The sequence below is a fragment of the Haemorhous mexicanus genome, chromosome 20 (genome assembly GCF_027477595.1).
Source record: "Haemorhous mexicanus isolate bHaeMex1 chromosome 20, bHaeMex1.pri, whole genome shotgun sequence".
Classification (NCBI taxonomy): Eukaryota; Metazoa; Chordata; class Aves; order Passeriformes; family Fringillidae; genus Haemorhous; species Haemorhous mexicanus.
The window spans coordinates 4,522,030-4,536,813 of NC_082360.1; the positions used below are offsets into that span (position 1 = coordinate 4,522,030).

The 14,784-nt window shown below is 60.2% G+C and overlaps 2 protein-coding genes across 4 annotated transcripts; one reads left to right on the top strand and one right to left on the bottom strand.

Annotated features, from left to right (window-relative positions):
* Positions 1–219: 219 nt before the first annotated feature.
* On the top strand, positions 220–7,343 carry LOC132336710 (uncharacterized). Of its 2 annotated transcripts, XM_059864483.1 has the most exons (9): positions 220–320; positions 826–882; positions 2,086–2,194; positions 2,331–2,989; positions 3,175–3,344; positions 4,245–4,310; positions 4,429–4,512; positions 5,010–5,121; positions 5,298–7,343. In XM_059864483.1, exons 1-9 carry the CDS (start codon positions 255–257, stop codon positions 5,361–5,363), a joined length of 1,389 nt encoding a protein of 462 aa, XP_059720466.1. In that variant the 5' UTR covers positions 220–254; the 3' UTR covers positions 5,364–7,343. The 2 variants fall into 2 exon arrangements, with proteins under 2 accessions (XP_059720466.1, XP_059720465.1); XM_059864482.1 differs by having other exon boundaries at positions 5,010–7,343.
* UBALD2 (UBA like domain containing 2) lies at positions 7,282–12,135 on the bottom strand. Of its 2 annotated transcripts, none has more exons than XM_059864489.1 (3): positions 11,938–12,135; positions 11,267–11,329; positions 7,282–8,430 (listed from the first exon to the last, which is right to left on the bottom strand). In XM_059864489.1, the coding sequence occupies exons 1-3, from the start codon at positions 12,055–12,057 to the stop codon at positions 8,107–8,109; spliced, it is 507 nt and encodes a 168-aa protein (XP_059720472.1). In that variant the 5' UTR covers positions 12,058–12,135; the 3' UTR covers positions 7,282–8,106. The 2 variants fall into 2 exon arrangements, with proteins under 2 accessions (XP_059720472.1, XP_059720473.1); XM_059864490.1 differs by having other exon boundaries at positions 12,025–12,127.
* Positions 12,136–14,784: the final 2,649 nt, after the last annotated feature.

Sequence of the window (14,784 nt, forward strand, 5' to 3'; positions counted from 1 at the left end):
GCTCTTCCCAGCCCGAGGTGCTCCCCCCAAGCCACCCCCTCCTCTGGGGTCTGAACCGCCTCATGCTGCTGGGCAGCTGCTGCTGAGGATGTGCTGAAGGCCAAGCACTGCCCAGGCCAGGCCCTGAACTGCCCCTGGCTCTATGCAGACCATGGTGGGTGCAAAGGACCCAGGGAGCCTGCCCTGGGGCTCACCCCACCATCCCCCTCTCCTAGGTGCGGGCTCTTTGCCAGGAGCTCCGTGAGGAGGTCAATATGGTGAAGATGGAGCAGTCACAGATGGCAGAGGACATGCAGTATATGCTACAGAATTTTAACATGGTGAGCTGGTACTGGTGCCCCCTGGAGCTGCCCCTCACTGTGCTGCCCTGCTGCCCCTGCCCTGCAGCCCTTGGAGGCTCCCAGTGTGAAGGGCACCAGGAGGGACGAGAGGGAAGGGTGTCCTGAGTGTGGAACATGGGTGCTCATGCCAACCCACCTGGAGCTCATCCCAACCCACCTGGAGCTCCCCCACTTTCCTTCTGCCAGCATGGCCCCAGGGAGGGCAGAAGGGCACCACTGCTTGCAGGTCAGGCTGGTGCTAGAGGTCACTGCCTCCTTCAGAGAGGGCTGCTGAGGCATTTGTGGACTAAACAGCCATCAACGAAAAGTAACCTGGGTCCAAGGAGGGTGAGGAGACAAAGGTCCACCTGGAAATACAGCAACAGCCACTTGGCATAGTCTTGTCCAGGATCCCTCTGTCTGGTGTCCAAGTTAATTTGCAAATGTCCCTTTTAAATCCTGCTCCTGTGTTCTGACTCCTGTCCCTGTCCTTGCCCTACTCCAGGAACAATTCCAGAACATGATGGATGAGTTCCGTAACCAGCTGTGGGAGTCTCTCATGGTATGTCCTTGAGCACACCCAAGGCCTGCTCCAGGGCAGGGTCCCCTCGCATCAGGACATGGTCCCCAGATGTTCTGGAGGGGTGGGGGGTCAACACTCCTCTGGATCCATCCTGCCCCCAGTTACACAGATGGTTCTGATGCCTTCCTTCCCAAAATAAAATCTGGAAAAGAGGCTGATCCTCTCCCCAGCCCCAGAGGAGGTGAGAAACATGGTGTGCTAGCATGTGCTGGAGGACTTCTTGGTGGGCAGGAAAGCAGGAGGAGGAGGAAGAGGAGGTCAAGTTCTGGCAGGTGGAGCGGGATCACAGCCCCCTGCACCTCCAGCCACTCTGCACCCCAGCATCTCTGCTGAGGTTGCTCAGGACTTCTCTTCCCTGTGCATTCCACCAGGAGGAGGACCTGGCATAGACTGAGCCAGGGCAGCTCCTCAGCTGGCCTAACCTGTGCCCCCAGCTTGTTTTCTGCTCAGAAAAGGGCCATGTTCAGGGTGGTGGGAGAAACAGCAGGAGCTGGTACCTCCCTGGGTATGGGCAGGCTGCGTTGGCATCGCACCACAGCCCCTCCTTGCTCAGCATCAGACAGGACCATGGCTCCCTGCCCTCCAGGTCTCTCTGGAGTGGTGGCTGCAACTGGGGGACAGCAGACGGATGTCACGGGGCAGGGCTGGGAGGAACTTTTTGAAGTTCAACAAAGGCAAGTGCAGGGTTCTTCACCTGTGGAGGAACAACCCAGCACCAGCACAGGCTAGGACTGAGCGGCTGGAGAAGCAGATCTGTGGGGAAGGAGCTGGGGCTCCTGGTGGCCAAGGAGCTGTCCATGAGCAGCACTGTGCCCGAGGGCACGAGAAGAGCACTGGTGTCCAGGGGTGCGTCTGCTCAGCCCTGGCCAGGCCTCCCCTGGAGCAGTGTCCAGTTCTGAGCTCCTCGGGATGGGAGACACAGAGCTCCTGGAGCAGGTCCTGTGGAGGGCCACAAAGATGGTCTGGGGACTGGGGCACCTCTGTCCTGGGGAAAGGCTGAGGGTGCTGGGGCCGTTCAGCCTCAAGAGGAGACGCTGAAAGGGAACCAAGGCTGGGAGGCTGATGCTGAGCATCCAGGGGGATCTGTGTCTCAGTTTCCCCAGGAAGAGCTGGGTTGGGAGGCTGGCTTGGGGATCCTAAAGGCAGCCCAGTGTGGTAGCCAGCCCATCCTCTCCTCTCCAGTCTGCCATGAAGGAAATGTTGGGTGGACCCAGCTCCCGAGACAAGAAATCTGGCCAGTATCTCCTAGACTCGGAGGATGACCAAGGGCTGATTGTCATCGGCAATGAAAGTACCTATGGGCACTGCTGGGGGGGAGCCCAAGGGTGTGAGGGCACAGGGGGCCTGCAGACTGCTGGCTTGTCCCCCAGCCATGCTCCCCCTGGCTCCCCTGACCCTGGGCAGCTCCTTCTGGTTTCTTCTTCCAGTTCCCCTCGTGGAAAGGCCCAAGACACCAAAACGTGGGGACAGCCGGCCTGCCAGCCCCAGCGGCAAGACAGAGGGCAGAGAGAAGGACGAGACTGCAAGCACCGACGTGCCCTCCGTTGGGGAAAGTGACACAGGACAGAGTGACATGGGACAGAGCAGGGCACGGAGTGCCATGGCACGGAGGGGCATGGGACAGAAGGACATGAGGCAAAATGTGCAATGGGGTGACACAGGACAGAATGACACGGAACAGAAGGACATGGGAAGGAGCGTGCAATGGAGCAACAGAGGACGGGATGACATGGGACGGGATGACATGAGACGGGATGACATGGGACAGAAGGACATGAGACGAAAGGTGCAACGGAGCGATGCAGGACAGAATGGCATGGGACAGAAGGGCATGGGGAAGAGTGTGCGATGGAGTGACAGAGGAGGGGATGACATGGGACAGAAGGACATGGGACGGGATGACATGGGACAAGATGAGATGGGACAGAAGGACATGGGACAGGATGACATGGGACAGATCAAGAATGAAGAGATCGAGATAGATATCTCTGAGGTAAAGGCTCTTCCCAGCTCTCTGGACAGTCCCCCTGAGATGACCGACATGGGAGAGATCAAGGAAGAAGAGACCAAGACGAGCATCTCCAAGGTAAAGGCTCTTCCTAGCCCTGTGGGTGCTCCCCCTCCTTTGGGGTCTGCACCCCCATCTTGCTGCCCTTAGACCAAGGTCTGGTTTAAGACTGAGCTCACAGTGGCACAGGGGGCTTCCTTGGGGGAAAGGGGTCGAGTTGTGGGGGCAAGAGCTGGGGCTGAAACACTGCTCTGCTTGCTCAGGCTCCTCCCCATGTTCAGACAAAGAGTTCAGATGGCAGTTTCACCACCTCAGAAATGCATCCAAGAGCCCCTGGCAGCCGTGTCCAAGTCCAGCGGGTGCAGTCAGTACGAGGCCACCCAGGGTCCCAGGACCTCTGGGTCCCAGCTGAGAGCGTAGCTGGGACTAGCAGGTGAGTGCCATGGGGACAGCAATGGCTTTGGGGACAGCACTGACCCTGTTCCCTCTGGCTGGGCCCATGTGGTGCCCTGGCGTTGGATCCATTTATCCACTGATGGAACCATGGGGATGCTGATGAGGATTTCCTCCCAATGGCAGTAGGCTCCCAGCACCCAAGGACGCACGTGAAGGAGGTGGAGTCAGGATGGAGGCATACCCAGCTGAAGCTGGACTGTAGGTGCAAAGGCTTTTGTGACAAGTGTGGGGGACAGTGGCTTGTCCCCTGGCAGGGCTGGCACACGCAGTGCCAGAGCCAGGTTGTTACCTGCCCTCCTGGCAGGGCACAGGGGGATCCTGGGTGCTGACCAAGAGAGGACACAGGTGTGAGGGCTGGTTGGGATGGCAGCTGTGGGAGCCTGAGCCCTCCACCTCCCATCCATCCCTGTGTGTCCTGGGCAGCCACGAGCAGCCACCCTATTTTGGAGGCACCAGTGGGATCGAGGCGAGCGTGTCCCAGGCTGGGAGCATCCCACCCCAACAGGGGGTACAGGAACCCCCTCCTTTGACCTTGCCACCTGCCCCACTTCCCATGGGACTGGGTTGCCCCTGGGAGCCATTCCCATAGCAGTGGGTTTTGGGAGCTTCACCATTGTCCAACATGAGCTGGAGCTTTGTCCCAGGTGGGGCCCCACAAATTGCCCATTTCCCCTATCACAGCCCCTTTATTTTGTAACCAGCCAGTGGGTTGGACTGTGCTGTGGTGGTGGAGAATTCAGGCTCAGCACTCCACGATTCCCTTGAAAAGGCTGGAACTCCCTGCAGTACCTGGCCCAGCACTTGGCTCTGCCTGCACAGTCAGGGCTGTGTCCTGTGTCCCCCAGGAGCCTGCCCAGCCCTTCTCTCCCTGCTCTAGGATGCTCCTAAGGGTGCCCTCTTCCGAGTACGCACCTTGTGACCCACTTGTGAAGATGTCTGCCCAGTGAGTGGCACCAGCACCGGTGCATCGGGACGGGACAGGAGCTGGCAGTGCCCTGCAGTGTCAGGGCTGGCTTGTGTGGCCCTGTCACCCCCATCCGTGGCCCCTGTCACTCTCCCAGATGCTCTGAGTTCCTCCCGTCCATGCCGCCGGCATCCCCCGGGCTCTCCATGCGCCTGCCCCATCTCCGCAGGCAGGAGCAGAGGTAGGGACCTGGGGACCCAGCCCTGGCCATGGGGAGCCCTGTCCCAGTGAGCAGAGCTCTTCCCTGGGTGGGGTGGAAGGGGCTGGAGGTGCCCAGGCAGAGAGGAGCTGCAGAGGGTCAGCTGGGCTTGCCCCAGGTCCGAGGGGTTTTACAGCCCCCTGTGCTGTCTGTCAGGCCCTGAAGCCACATGGGATGAGTTGTGCCTGGTGTCAGCCTCAGCTCAGGCTTGGTGGGAACTTGGTGCCTCCTGTGAAAGGAGCTCCCAAAATCAAGCCCTGGAGCTGGGACAGGCCCTGCTCCTGCCTCCTGGCATCCCCTTCAAAGGGCACCAGGACCTGTCACAGCCATGGGCAGCTCTAGGGGCTGTGGGAAAGGGCAGGGTGGGCAGCGGTCTCCTGCAGCAGCTGGAGGGGGGGAGCACCCCCTGCACCTTTCCCTGGCATAGCAGGTTGAAGCACAGGGTGCCAGGCACTGAGCACCCTGTGCCTGTCCCACAGGGAGGAGGCAGCCGACGGCTATTCCCGCAGATCACCGATGTACTCCGGGGGCAAACACACCAGCGTCAGCGCCGTGCAGCGCATGGAGCCCCTCCTTCCAGACCCCAACATGGTAGGGATGGGGAAGGTGGGGACACAGGCAGGACACGGAGGCTGGGAGAGTGATGCTGAGGGTCTGGGGGAGCATCTACGTCTCAGTGTCCCCAGGAGGAGCTGGGTGGAGAGGCTGGCTTGGGGATGCTCAGTGCAGCCCAGTGTGGCAGAGCCAGCCCATCCCCTCCTTCCCAGCCCGGCACGTACGAACTGATGGGCAAGGATGGAGTCGTGTACCGGGGCCGGATTCCCCCGGACTGAGCAAGCAACATCAGCCTGCAGAAATAAAGGGTAACCAACCACCTGTGCCTCCTGAGTGGAGCAGGATTGTGCACAAGGAGGGGCCGGCAGCATCCCTCGTCCTGCAAACAGCCCCTGTGAAACCCAGGCTCTCTGTCAGTCCCCTGCTGTCGTGCAACCCCCGGCCCTCCCGAGCCCCACTTGTGCCCTGCCAGTGGATCTCCAAAAGGATCAGGAGGAGGAGTTCATTTGCTGCTGGGGAAGGGGGAAATGGGGACCTCAGCGGGAAGGGCAGCAACAGAGCACAGTTTGATGCCAAAAGCAAATCCCAGCCCAAGCCGCTGGGATGAGCATGGCTGAGCTGCCTTCTCACCTCCGAGTGAAGAAACGCCCTCTGCCACCCCTGGTCCCTCTCGCAGCGCTGCCATTGACCGAAGGCAAAAACCCCTCTGCTCCCACCTCCAACCAACAGGAGAGGGACATGTCCCCTCCTTCCCCTTGTGGCACCCCAAGGCTTGGGGCTGCTTCTCCCAGCCCCCCGTGCCACCCTCCCCTCCCCAGTGTGTGCTGAGATACTGGGCAGGGAAACCCCGACCCTGGAGCCCACGGGGACACCGAGGGGTGTCACAGCTGGGGACACACGGCACAGGGGGCTGGGGATGTCCCCTCCACACACAGGCAGTGATGCTTCCTGGGGGGACGCAAAGGTGGCGGCACCTCTCGGGTGAGTGGGAGGGTGAGAAACCCGAGGGGAACCCCACTGGAACCTCGGGGGGACCCAGAGCTTATGGGGGACATCTCCTGTGGAAACCCTGCCCTCCTGGTGGACGTCCCCATCTTTCCCCCCACAGAGACAGCCTCCATCCCTGTCAGCCCCACTGTACTCCACAGGCACAGGGAGCTCCCCCTGGAATGTTCTCCCTGCTGGGTTTGGTTTTTCAGGGGAAAACCAGGTGCTCAAAACCTGCTCTGGGGGTACTGAGGTGGACACAGCTGGATCTGGGATCCTCCCTGTGCCACCTCCTTTAGGAAAACTGGGAACACTCTGAGCAAACCCATGGGCACCAGAGCAGAGCCAACAAAGAACTATCCTGCACTCCTGGCTGGGGTTGAGGGGCCTAAAACCAAACACCTTTGGGACTGACTGCATTTGCAGGCCATGGCCCAGCTGGGGTCACCTCTTTGGTGCTCATCATCCTCCTGCCCCTTTTGCTGCCCCAGAATCCAGGTGCACCCTAAAAAGACCCCCACCCCCCAAACACACACCCAGCCCCAACACCCCCAGCCCTGGGTGATCTTTGGAGCAGGTAAATAACCCCAGATGGATTTTACTGCCTCTTCTCCTTGGAATTTGTGCCATCCTGGGGACTTCCCCAATCCTGCAGGGAGCTTTGGACTGTGCCTTGAGCCTCCCTCTCATCCCTGACATTTCCAGAGCGGCTGTGCTCCCATTTTTGGGATTTTACCCCAGCTGTTTGGTGTGTGAACACAGTGGCCACGGGCCTGGTGAGCTCCTGTGTCCTCTGGCTGGTGACCCTTCTGCAGAGGGGGACACTCAGAGGACACCATCCCCTCCCCAAGCATCCCCACAGTGCTGAGGCCTGGGGAGGCTCATCCCTGAGTGGGTGATGGGGTTGGGGGCCCAGGTTGCTGGGGGCCTTTTGCAAGCTTTAAGATTTTGTGAGGGGACTGACAGGGGTGTCAGCTGCACCCCCTGGCACATGGGGGCTCCTTGCTGTGCTGGCACAGCACCCCCATGGCCTTGGGTCTTCCCTTCCCCCTGATCCCCCCTCTTTGGGGACAGCAGTGGTGGCTTGTGGAGGCAGAGCACAGACTCAGTCCCCACTGGTGATGCTGCCTCACAGAGGAGTCACCCCCATTTTCAGCGCCCTGCCAGGGACACCCTCCCAGCACAGAGAAAAGGCAGGGGCAGCTGGTGTTAAAAAAGTGATTTTTTTTTTAATTTTTATTATTTTTAAATTAATAAAAAACCTTCAACCTGTTTTTTGCTGGGTCCTTTTTATCCTTTTTTTTTTTTTGGTTTGTTTTTCTGTTTGTTTTTTTTAAGCAACATTGATTTGAAAACTAAAAATCCCCCAGCTCCCCCCTGCCTGGGGAAGCACCACGTAGGGCGGTCACAAGGACAGGGGGACATCACTTTGATAAACCCCCAGGCCCTGGGGGTGCTGAGGGAGGGAGGATGGGGTTGGGGGCAAGTCCAGGGGGGGTCTGTGCAAGAAGCCGGGCTGAATTTCGGGAGCCAGAGAGCTGCTTTTGCTCTGGGCACTGCAACAAGTGTTGCAGTCCAGGGAAGCCAGAGCTGGGGAGGGTATCCAGTGGCTCCATGTCCATGTGGCTATGATCTGGAGTGCCAACAGCCACCTCCATCCATTTATTTTTGTTATTCCTGTCCTCCCCTCTCCTGCCCTGATGTAGAGATGCTGGGTGGGGACAGAGCCACAGGGAAAACCCCCAGACACCCAGCAGCTGCCTCCACGCTGCTGCTCATTCTCTCTGGATCTATATACATTACATATATTTATATATTATAGTTATATATATTTTTTTTAAAAAAAGGGGAGGGGAGTAGAGAGCAGCCAGAGGCTCTCACGGGTCAGTGCCCTCCCTGGCAGCATGTCCTCCCCCCACTAAAAATAATAATAAAACCTAGAAAATTATTCCAGTGCGTTTCTCGGCGAGCCCCCGATCCCAACGCCCCGGCCCGGCCCCCCCTGACCCCCCCATCCCCCTGGCAGCCCCAGCCTTATCTCTGCCCATCCATGGTGGCCACGGCTTTCTGTGGGGGGGCAGGGGCCGGGGGGGTGGGCGGCCAGGAGGGCTGCGGGTGGTGCAGGTGGTGGTGGTGGAGGCCGTGGGTGGTGGGCGAGGACGGGGGCAGCCAGGTGGGCTGGTGGCTGGGGGGCGAGGAGGCCCAGAAGGGGCTGAAGTTGCCCGGTGGGGAGCAGGCCATGGAGGTGATGGGGCTGTTGCTGCTCTGCAGGCTCTCCGAGGTGCGCAGCTTGGAGAACATGGCCAGCGCGTCCGGGAAGTTGGGCGGCGTGGCCGGCGTGTTGCTGGGGGTGCACATCTGCAGGGCACAGGAGAACGGGGCTGTCAGCTCACTCACGGGGGTTTCTGGGGGTCCCAACCCGCCCACAACAGCCAGACCCATGGCTGGGGATCCTGCCTGTATCCCACAGCTGGTACCGCCTCCACATCCACACCCAGGGGTCTGCGTGGCTCCCCCAAAGGTGTGGGGTGCCCAGGGAGAGGCTCCAGCCAGTCTGGGAAGGACAAGTTGGACCATCCTGTGGGCTCAAAGCCCACGGATGAGGCGGGTTTGGGGAGCAGCACAAACAGGGCTGACACAAAGGGGTCCAGTATGGAGAGTAGGGAGGGTGCTGGGGTCCCACCTGGCCCCACAGGACCCCCTTTCACCCAGGTTCCTCACCCTGCTCCCTTTCACACCCCATTATGGCAGAGAGAACAAAAGGCAAGCAAAGGCCCCCCAGTTCCTGGTAGAGGCCCAGCCTTCTTGGTACCCAGCTAAATTTAGCACCCCGACAGTGATGGATCCGTCCCTTTTTCTAGCAGAGGAAAAATCCACTAGGGAGGACCCAGCCCTGCTTGGAGGCTGGCCCAGGGACCCCAAACCAGCAGAGAACTGGCTGAACTGAGAACTGGGGAGGGAGTAAAAGAGGGACAGGGGTGTGTATGCAAATTCCCATCAGGCTGCACACACAGGGAAGGGCCTGTGGGCAGGGGGATGCCTGGACCTGGGGGTTCCATGCACAGGGAGACTTCACTCCTCTGGTAAATCCATCCCAAATCCCTGCTGCCCTCCTGGAGCCACAACTCTTGACAGATGTTTGTGGGTACTTCCAGCAGAGTTAAGGGGCTTGGTCTATGTCTGCTGCCTTTAGCAATGGTGGATTGAGATGTTTCTGGTGGGGAATAGCTGCTTCATCTCCCCCTTCCTAGGGTTTATCCCAGGATTTTCCCCTGGCTGGTGCTCAGCAGCCCCTGCTGCTCCCCAGCACAGGCCAACACCTAAATCCCTCTTAGAGGTTCCTCCTCATCCCCATCCCAGCCACCCTGAGATGCTGGGATCAGAGGAGCAAACCCTTGCTGGGGGGCCCAGACCCTTGAAGTTGGGGTGCTCCCCAGCCTGAGGGAAGCAGCAGCTGGCTCTCAGCCTGTGGAGCTGGGGCACCCCAAAAACGCAATCACAGCCTGGCTGGCACTGAACAGGTTCATAGTTAATTTGGGACATTCCTCCACAGAACTCATTTCAGAGCTCAGCTTCAAGGGATGCTAACTCAGCCTTCACTTTTTAAATTAACCTATCCATTTGGCAGTATTTGAAAAGATACTTGTGGGGAAAAAAAGCCCCAACAAATCAACAAACCCCAAAAACCTTAAATTCGCTCTGTTTTGAAAAAAACCCACCACAGCCAGCCCCGGAATGATGCTGGACACAGCTCTGAGCTTCTGGGGTGATGTTTGCCAGATTAATTTGAAATATTAATTAAATAATAATTAATTTCCATGTAATTATTGCCTTCCTATTCCATCACATCTTGAGGAGACCTGTCAGAGGGTTGGTCACTGACACCCCAAACAGCTCTGGCAAGTCCAAGCCCCACAGGAGGCCTGGGGAGTGTGGGGAGAGCCCCTCGGGGTGGGGATGACAGGGATGAGCCCCCGCCCATCAAACCACGGCCACACTCACAGCTTTGTTCCCTGACGCTTGAAAAAGAAATAGAAACTGCCAGCACCAAACTCCTCATCTCATGCCTGCCTTGAGCCGTGTGGGGCATTTCAAACTGCACAAATCAGGATGCTGGAGAGGGGGAGGGAAACACCAAATAAATTCCCCAAAACAGGAGTATCTGGAGAGAAGGTAAAAGGTATTTTGACACCACGTGGAGCACATGGTGTTATGAAAACATTGCTGAGGAGGGGGAGAACAGAGTGGTTCAGTGCTGGGGGGGAATGAGGTGCCTGTTTTGGGTGGGGGGGTCCCTGTGCAGGGATGAGGTTCACCAGCCCGGCTTTGCATCCCGCCCGGCAGAAACTGCCCCGATGAGGCTTTGGGGTGAGAACGGCAGGGCCTGGATCTGCTCCCCCAGCCCCTCTCCCTCTGGGACCGCGGCTTTTCCACCAGGAGACCCTGCAGCCTCCCCGGGGCAGCAGGGAAACGTGCGGGCTGGGGAGGAATTGCAATAAAAGGGGTTTTACTGGGAGCTGGCTGACAAAGCGACTTTCTCCGAGGGAAACCAAGCGCTTGCTGCCGGCAATGCCGGCCCGGCTGGCGATTCCCGATGGAACCAGGAAAGGGGGAAAACTCGCCTTAACCCCGATCTGCTCCTTCCCCCACGCGCGGCACGTCTCAGTTCCCTCAACACTGGAGGATGGCGGGGGGCGGGGGGGAGAGGGAAAACAAGAAAGAAAACCCCCCGAGAAACACAAAACAAAACACCCGGAGGGCAACAACTTCCTCCCTCTGGCCAAGGGGATGTGCCCTCGGCCAAGGTCAAGTGGCGTGGGGGAAAGGGGGGTCCAGACGTGGCCCCCCGGCCCGGGGAGCCCAAGTTGCAGCGCGATGCTCGCCGAGACAAACTATTTCCTGGCAGACATTTTAGCTCGTGTTTACATTCTCCGGCTGCGTGTTCCTGCGGGCGCCCAGCAATATGGCTGGCAGGGAGCTGACAGCTCCGAGGACTGGGGGCTGCAGCCCCTCGGGGGGCCGGGGATGGGGGGGCTCCTCTGGGGGGTCGTGGGGTGGGTGGTGCTGGTAGGGGTGGGAGGGCATGGGGGGTTGTTTGATGCTGGGAAGGCTCTAAAGGTGCTTCTGGGGCTGGGGGCGTTGGGGAGGGCAAGGGGGGGTGCAGGGGTGAGGAAGGGGCCGGGGTCCCACTTACCATCTGGGGGGGATGGTGGCTGCTGGGAATGTTGGTCTCCTGGAAGAAGGCGCTGAGGGCTGTCTGTGGGGACAAGCTGTCAGCTCCAGCCCACCCGAGACAAAGGGGGAGGGACAACACGGGCCTCCCAAAGCTCACCCCGCAGCCCCCCGCCCGCTCCCACCCTGCTGGGACCGCCCCGGGGGGCACCAGGGGTGCCCAACCCCGCCAGGCCGCGGGGCTGCCCTTCACCCGACCCACCGGAGATCGTGTCCCCTGCTCGCTCAAGGGCTCCCCAGGCCAGGGGACACCCCCGGCCCGGTGTTTACAGCCCCGACTCCGTGTTTAAACCCCCGCCTCCGTCCCCGCGGCGCCCCCATCCCCAGACCGGAGCGCGAGGGAGGGGCCGGCCCGCTGGGCCGCAGCTCCGGTTTTGATCAGGGTATAAATAGACCCGGCGGAGCCCGGGGCCGAATCGCCCCCCGCCCCGCCGGGGGTGCCGGGGGGGCGGGCAGGACCCCCCAGAGCCGGCCACGCGTGTCGGTGGGCCGGGGCCGCACAGGCCTGCCGCCACCCCCACTGCCTTCCGCCCCGCGGCTCTGCGGGCAGGCGTGCGTGCGGATCGGGACCTGGGGCGCCCCGGTTCGCGCGCGGGTTATCCCGATCCGTGCCGCCGGCGGCCCGGCCCCTACCTCGAACTGCCAGTGTGCCGCCTGCAGCAGCTGCTTGGCCTGGTCGGCGGCACAGCCCGCCGCCAGCACGAACTGGTTGATCATCACCTGGTGCCGCAGCTCCTCCATGTTCACGGACATGGCGGGGCGGCCCCGGCCCGCACCGCCCGGAGCGCCCCGCGCCCGCCGCGCCCGCCGCGCTTCACCGGGGGACCGGGGGGCGCCGCCGGCCCCGCCCCTGCGCGGTGATTGGCCGCCGCCGCGCCCCGCGCCCCGCCCACCGCCGGCTTCGAACCTTCCAGCTGCCTCGGCGCCTCCCCATTGGTCACCGCCTGTGTTTTGGCTGCAGACGGCGCCGCGATTGGCTGGAGGTGGCGGAGGCGGAGCCAGGCGGGAGGGAGAAGGGAAGAACCGGCCGCTGATTGGCTGTGCGCGGGGTTTATCGTGCGGTGTTGGTGACGTCACGATCATTGAGGAGGCTCATTGAGCAGGGACTCGGGTTGGGGCCGTTCATTGAGGGGAGCTGTTTGGGGGGGTTATTGAGGGGGGGATCAGTTTGGGAGGAGCTGTTTAGGGGGTTATTGAGGGGGGGATCAGTTTGGGAGGAGCTGTTTAGGGGGTTATTGAGGGGGGTTCGGTTTGGGAGGTTCATGGGGGGGGGTCACTGTTGGGGGGTCAGGGTCACAGAGGGGGGGCTCCACCCGTCCCTGGATACTCCTGTTGGGAGGGCCACTCGCATGGGGGCTGCACCTTAACCCTCTGCCTTGGCTCCCCCAGCCAGGCTCACCCCTCGTTCTCTTAGCAGGGCTCCTCTCTTCCTTCAGCAAAGCCCTCCCAGCGGTCCATCTCCTCCTTCCTGGGGACCTTGTTGACCCCTCCGGGGATCCCCCCTTAACCCCCGGCCTTTCCTCTCCCATCTGGGAACAGTTCTCCTGGGGATAGAACCCTAACCTGATGCCAGGGGCAGGAGCAGGGACCCATCCTCTTCATCCCCATGCCCCTCCCCTGTAAAGGCTGTGGGGTTTAGGGCAGCTCCCAGTTTGGGGAAGGGGGGTGTTAGGATTTTTTGTTAATGGTTAGAATCGTAATGACTCTGAGCTCCAGTCTCAGCCTGCAAGGATGAGCTCTCCCCTGGTGTGCTCTCCCCACACCAGGTTTGGGGATCTGACTGGGACTTGTGCAATTCGTGCCTAGAAGTGTTTTGATTAAAAAAGGAAAATTGACATTTAAACCCCAAACAAATAAAGAAGGGACTTTGCCAATGCATGCTGTGAAAATAGGTTGTTCTGGGAAGAGCCATTGCAGTTTGGATGTGGTGGTGGTGAGCAGCTGGCCAGAGGAGAGGGAATGAGGCAGAGCAATGGAAACTCAAAGCTGCATCTGCAGCTGGTTGCTCCAGCAGTAAGGGCCTCTCTGGGGCTTCTGCAAAGTCCTGCTGGTCCCATGAAGGTGAGGTCCAGCACTGCCAGTCTGTGGTTGCCCAGGTTGGAATCTTGCTGGGATATTCAGGGGGATCCCAGCACTGGAGTTCGGCAATGGGTGTGGAGGGTCCTGCTTGCCCAGTAGGATTTTGGTTGCTTTGTCTTCTTGGAGAAAAACCAGCCTGGAGGCAGGTGGAGGTGTGAGAGGAGCAATTGCAGATGCAGGGATCCCAGACCCACCTGGCTCTGCACGCAGACCTGGCGAGCTCTCAGCACCTCCTGCTTGCCAAAGCCACCCATGGGCCCAGCACGACTTCGAGCTGGGAGCAGCTGGCCTTGGGTAGTGCCTGCCTGGGAAACCCATGGGAATGCAGCTCATGGGCCCTTGGCACCCAAAGCTGTGACAGATTAGTGCTGGTGGCACCTGGAGAAGCCAGCAGAACTGTGAGTTCTTCAAAGTGACCCCTTTTGGGGCAGGATTCGCTGTCACCTCTCCATGCTGAGATGCTCTTCCAGATGTGTTGCCCTGACACCCCACTGGGACCCTGGGGGTCACCCCTGCAGCCAAGGGGGCCCCCAACAACCCCCCCAGGCAGGAGCTGTGGAGCCCTGGGCAGGCACCAAGGAAGGGTCACCCCCTCCCCACTGTGGGGCTGCACAGAGCAGAGCCAGCCCAGGAGGAGAGGGGCTGCTGCTTCCCCAGTTTGTGCTGGGGGAGCTGGAATGGACTGGATGTACAGACAAACCTTTTCTGCTGTGGGTGGGCTGCACACCCTCCTGTTATAACATTAACTGCGGTGCTCTACCGTGGCTCAGTTTCCCTCTCAGCACAAGGAGGCAGGACCCTCTCTCTGTGTCACACACACATCCCAAATCCCACAGCCGGGCAGCACGAGCTTCAGACTTGCATCTTGCTCAGCAGCACATGCATTTTGGGTTCAAACGTTGCATTTTCTCTGCATTCCCCCTCCGGGTCAGCCCTGCTGGGGTTTCTCCTGGCTTTATGTGTGCTGGGCTGTGCAGCCGGGCAGAACTGGGAGGGACGCTGCCCTCGAAGCCGTATCCCGGCTCCTGCCACGCTCCCGCGCTCCACTGCGGCACTGTCCTACAAAATCCTCTGCTGCAGCAGTCGCTGGGAAAAAAACCACGAGGCGTGCATGCAGGCAGCAGCTCTGCGTGCAATGTCTGCAGGGTTATGGATCTGCACGGGGATAACTTTGAATTATTATCTGCTCTAAAGCCCTGCTGTCTGCTCGGCACCGCTGATGAAATGTGCCGGCTTCCTCTGCCAGTTTCCCGCTGTCGGTGCTGGCTGGAGCGAGGCAGGGGAGTGGAGCTGGCAGCTCAGCAACGCTGGGCTGTGCTAGAGCTTTAAATTATCCATGGGTAGAACGGGATCCCCAGAAATGTGTGTTGGGGTGAGCAGGGATCGGTTCCTGGGGTCTCG

Coding starts and splice junctions, on each gene's coding strand:
- LOC132336710 (XM_059864482.1), top strand. CDS start 255: ATGGTGAAGATGGAGCAGTCACAGATGGCAGAGGACATGCAGTATATG. Junction 321..825: donor TGCTACAGAATTTTAACATG/GTGAGCTGGTAC, acceptor GCCCTACTCCAG/GAACAATTCCAGAACATGAT. Junction 2,195..2,330: donor GATTGTCATCGGCAATGAAA/GTACCTATGGGC, acceptor TTCTTCTTCCAG/TTCCCCTCGTGGAAAGGCCC.
- UBALD2 (XM_059864489.1), bottom strand. CDS start 12,057: ATGTCCGTGAACATGGAGGAGCTGCGGCACCAGGTGATGATCAACCAG. Junction 11,330..11,937: donor CGGCACACTGGCAGTTCGAG/GTAGGGGCCGGG, acceptor TTGTCCCCACAG/ACAGCCCTCAGCGCCTTCTT. Junction 8,431..11,266: donor GCCACCATCCCCCCCAGATG/GTAAGTGGGACC, acceptor TGTGCCCTGCAG/ATGTGCACCCCCAGCAACAC.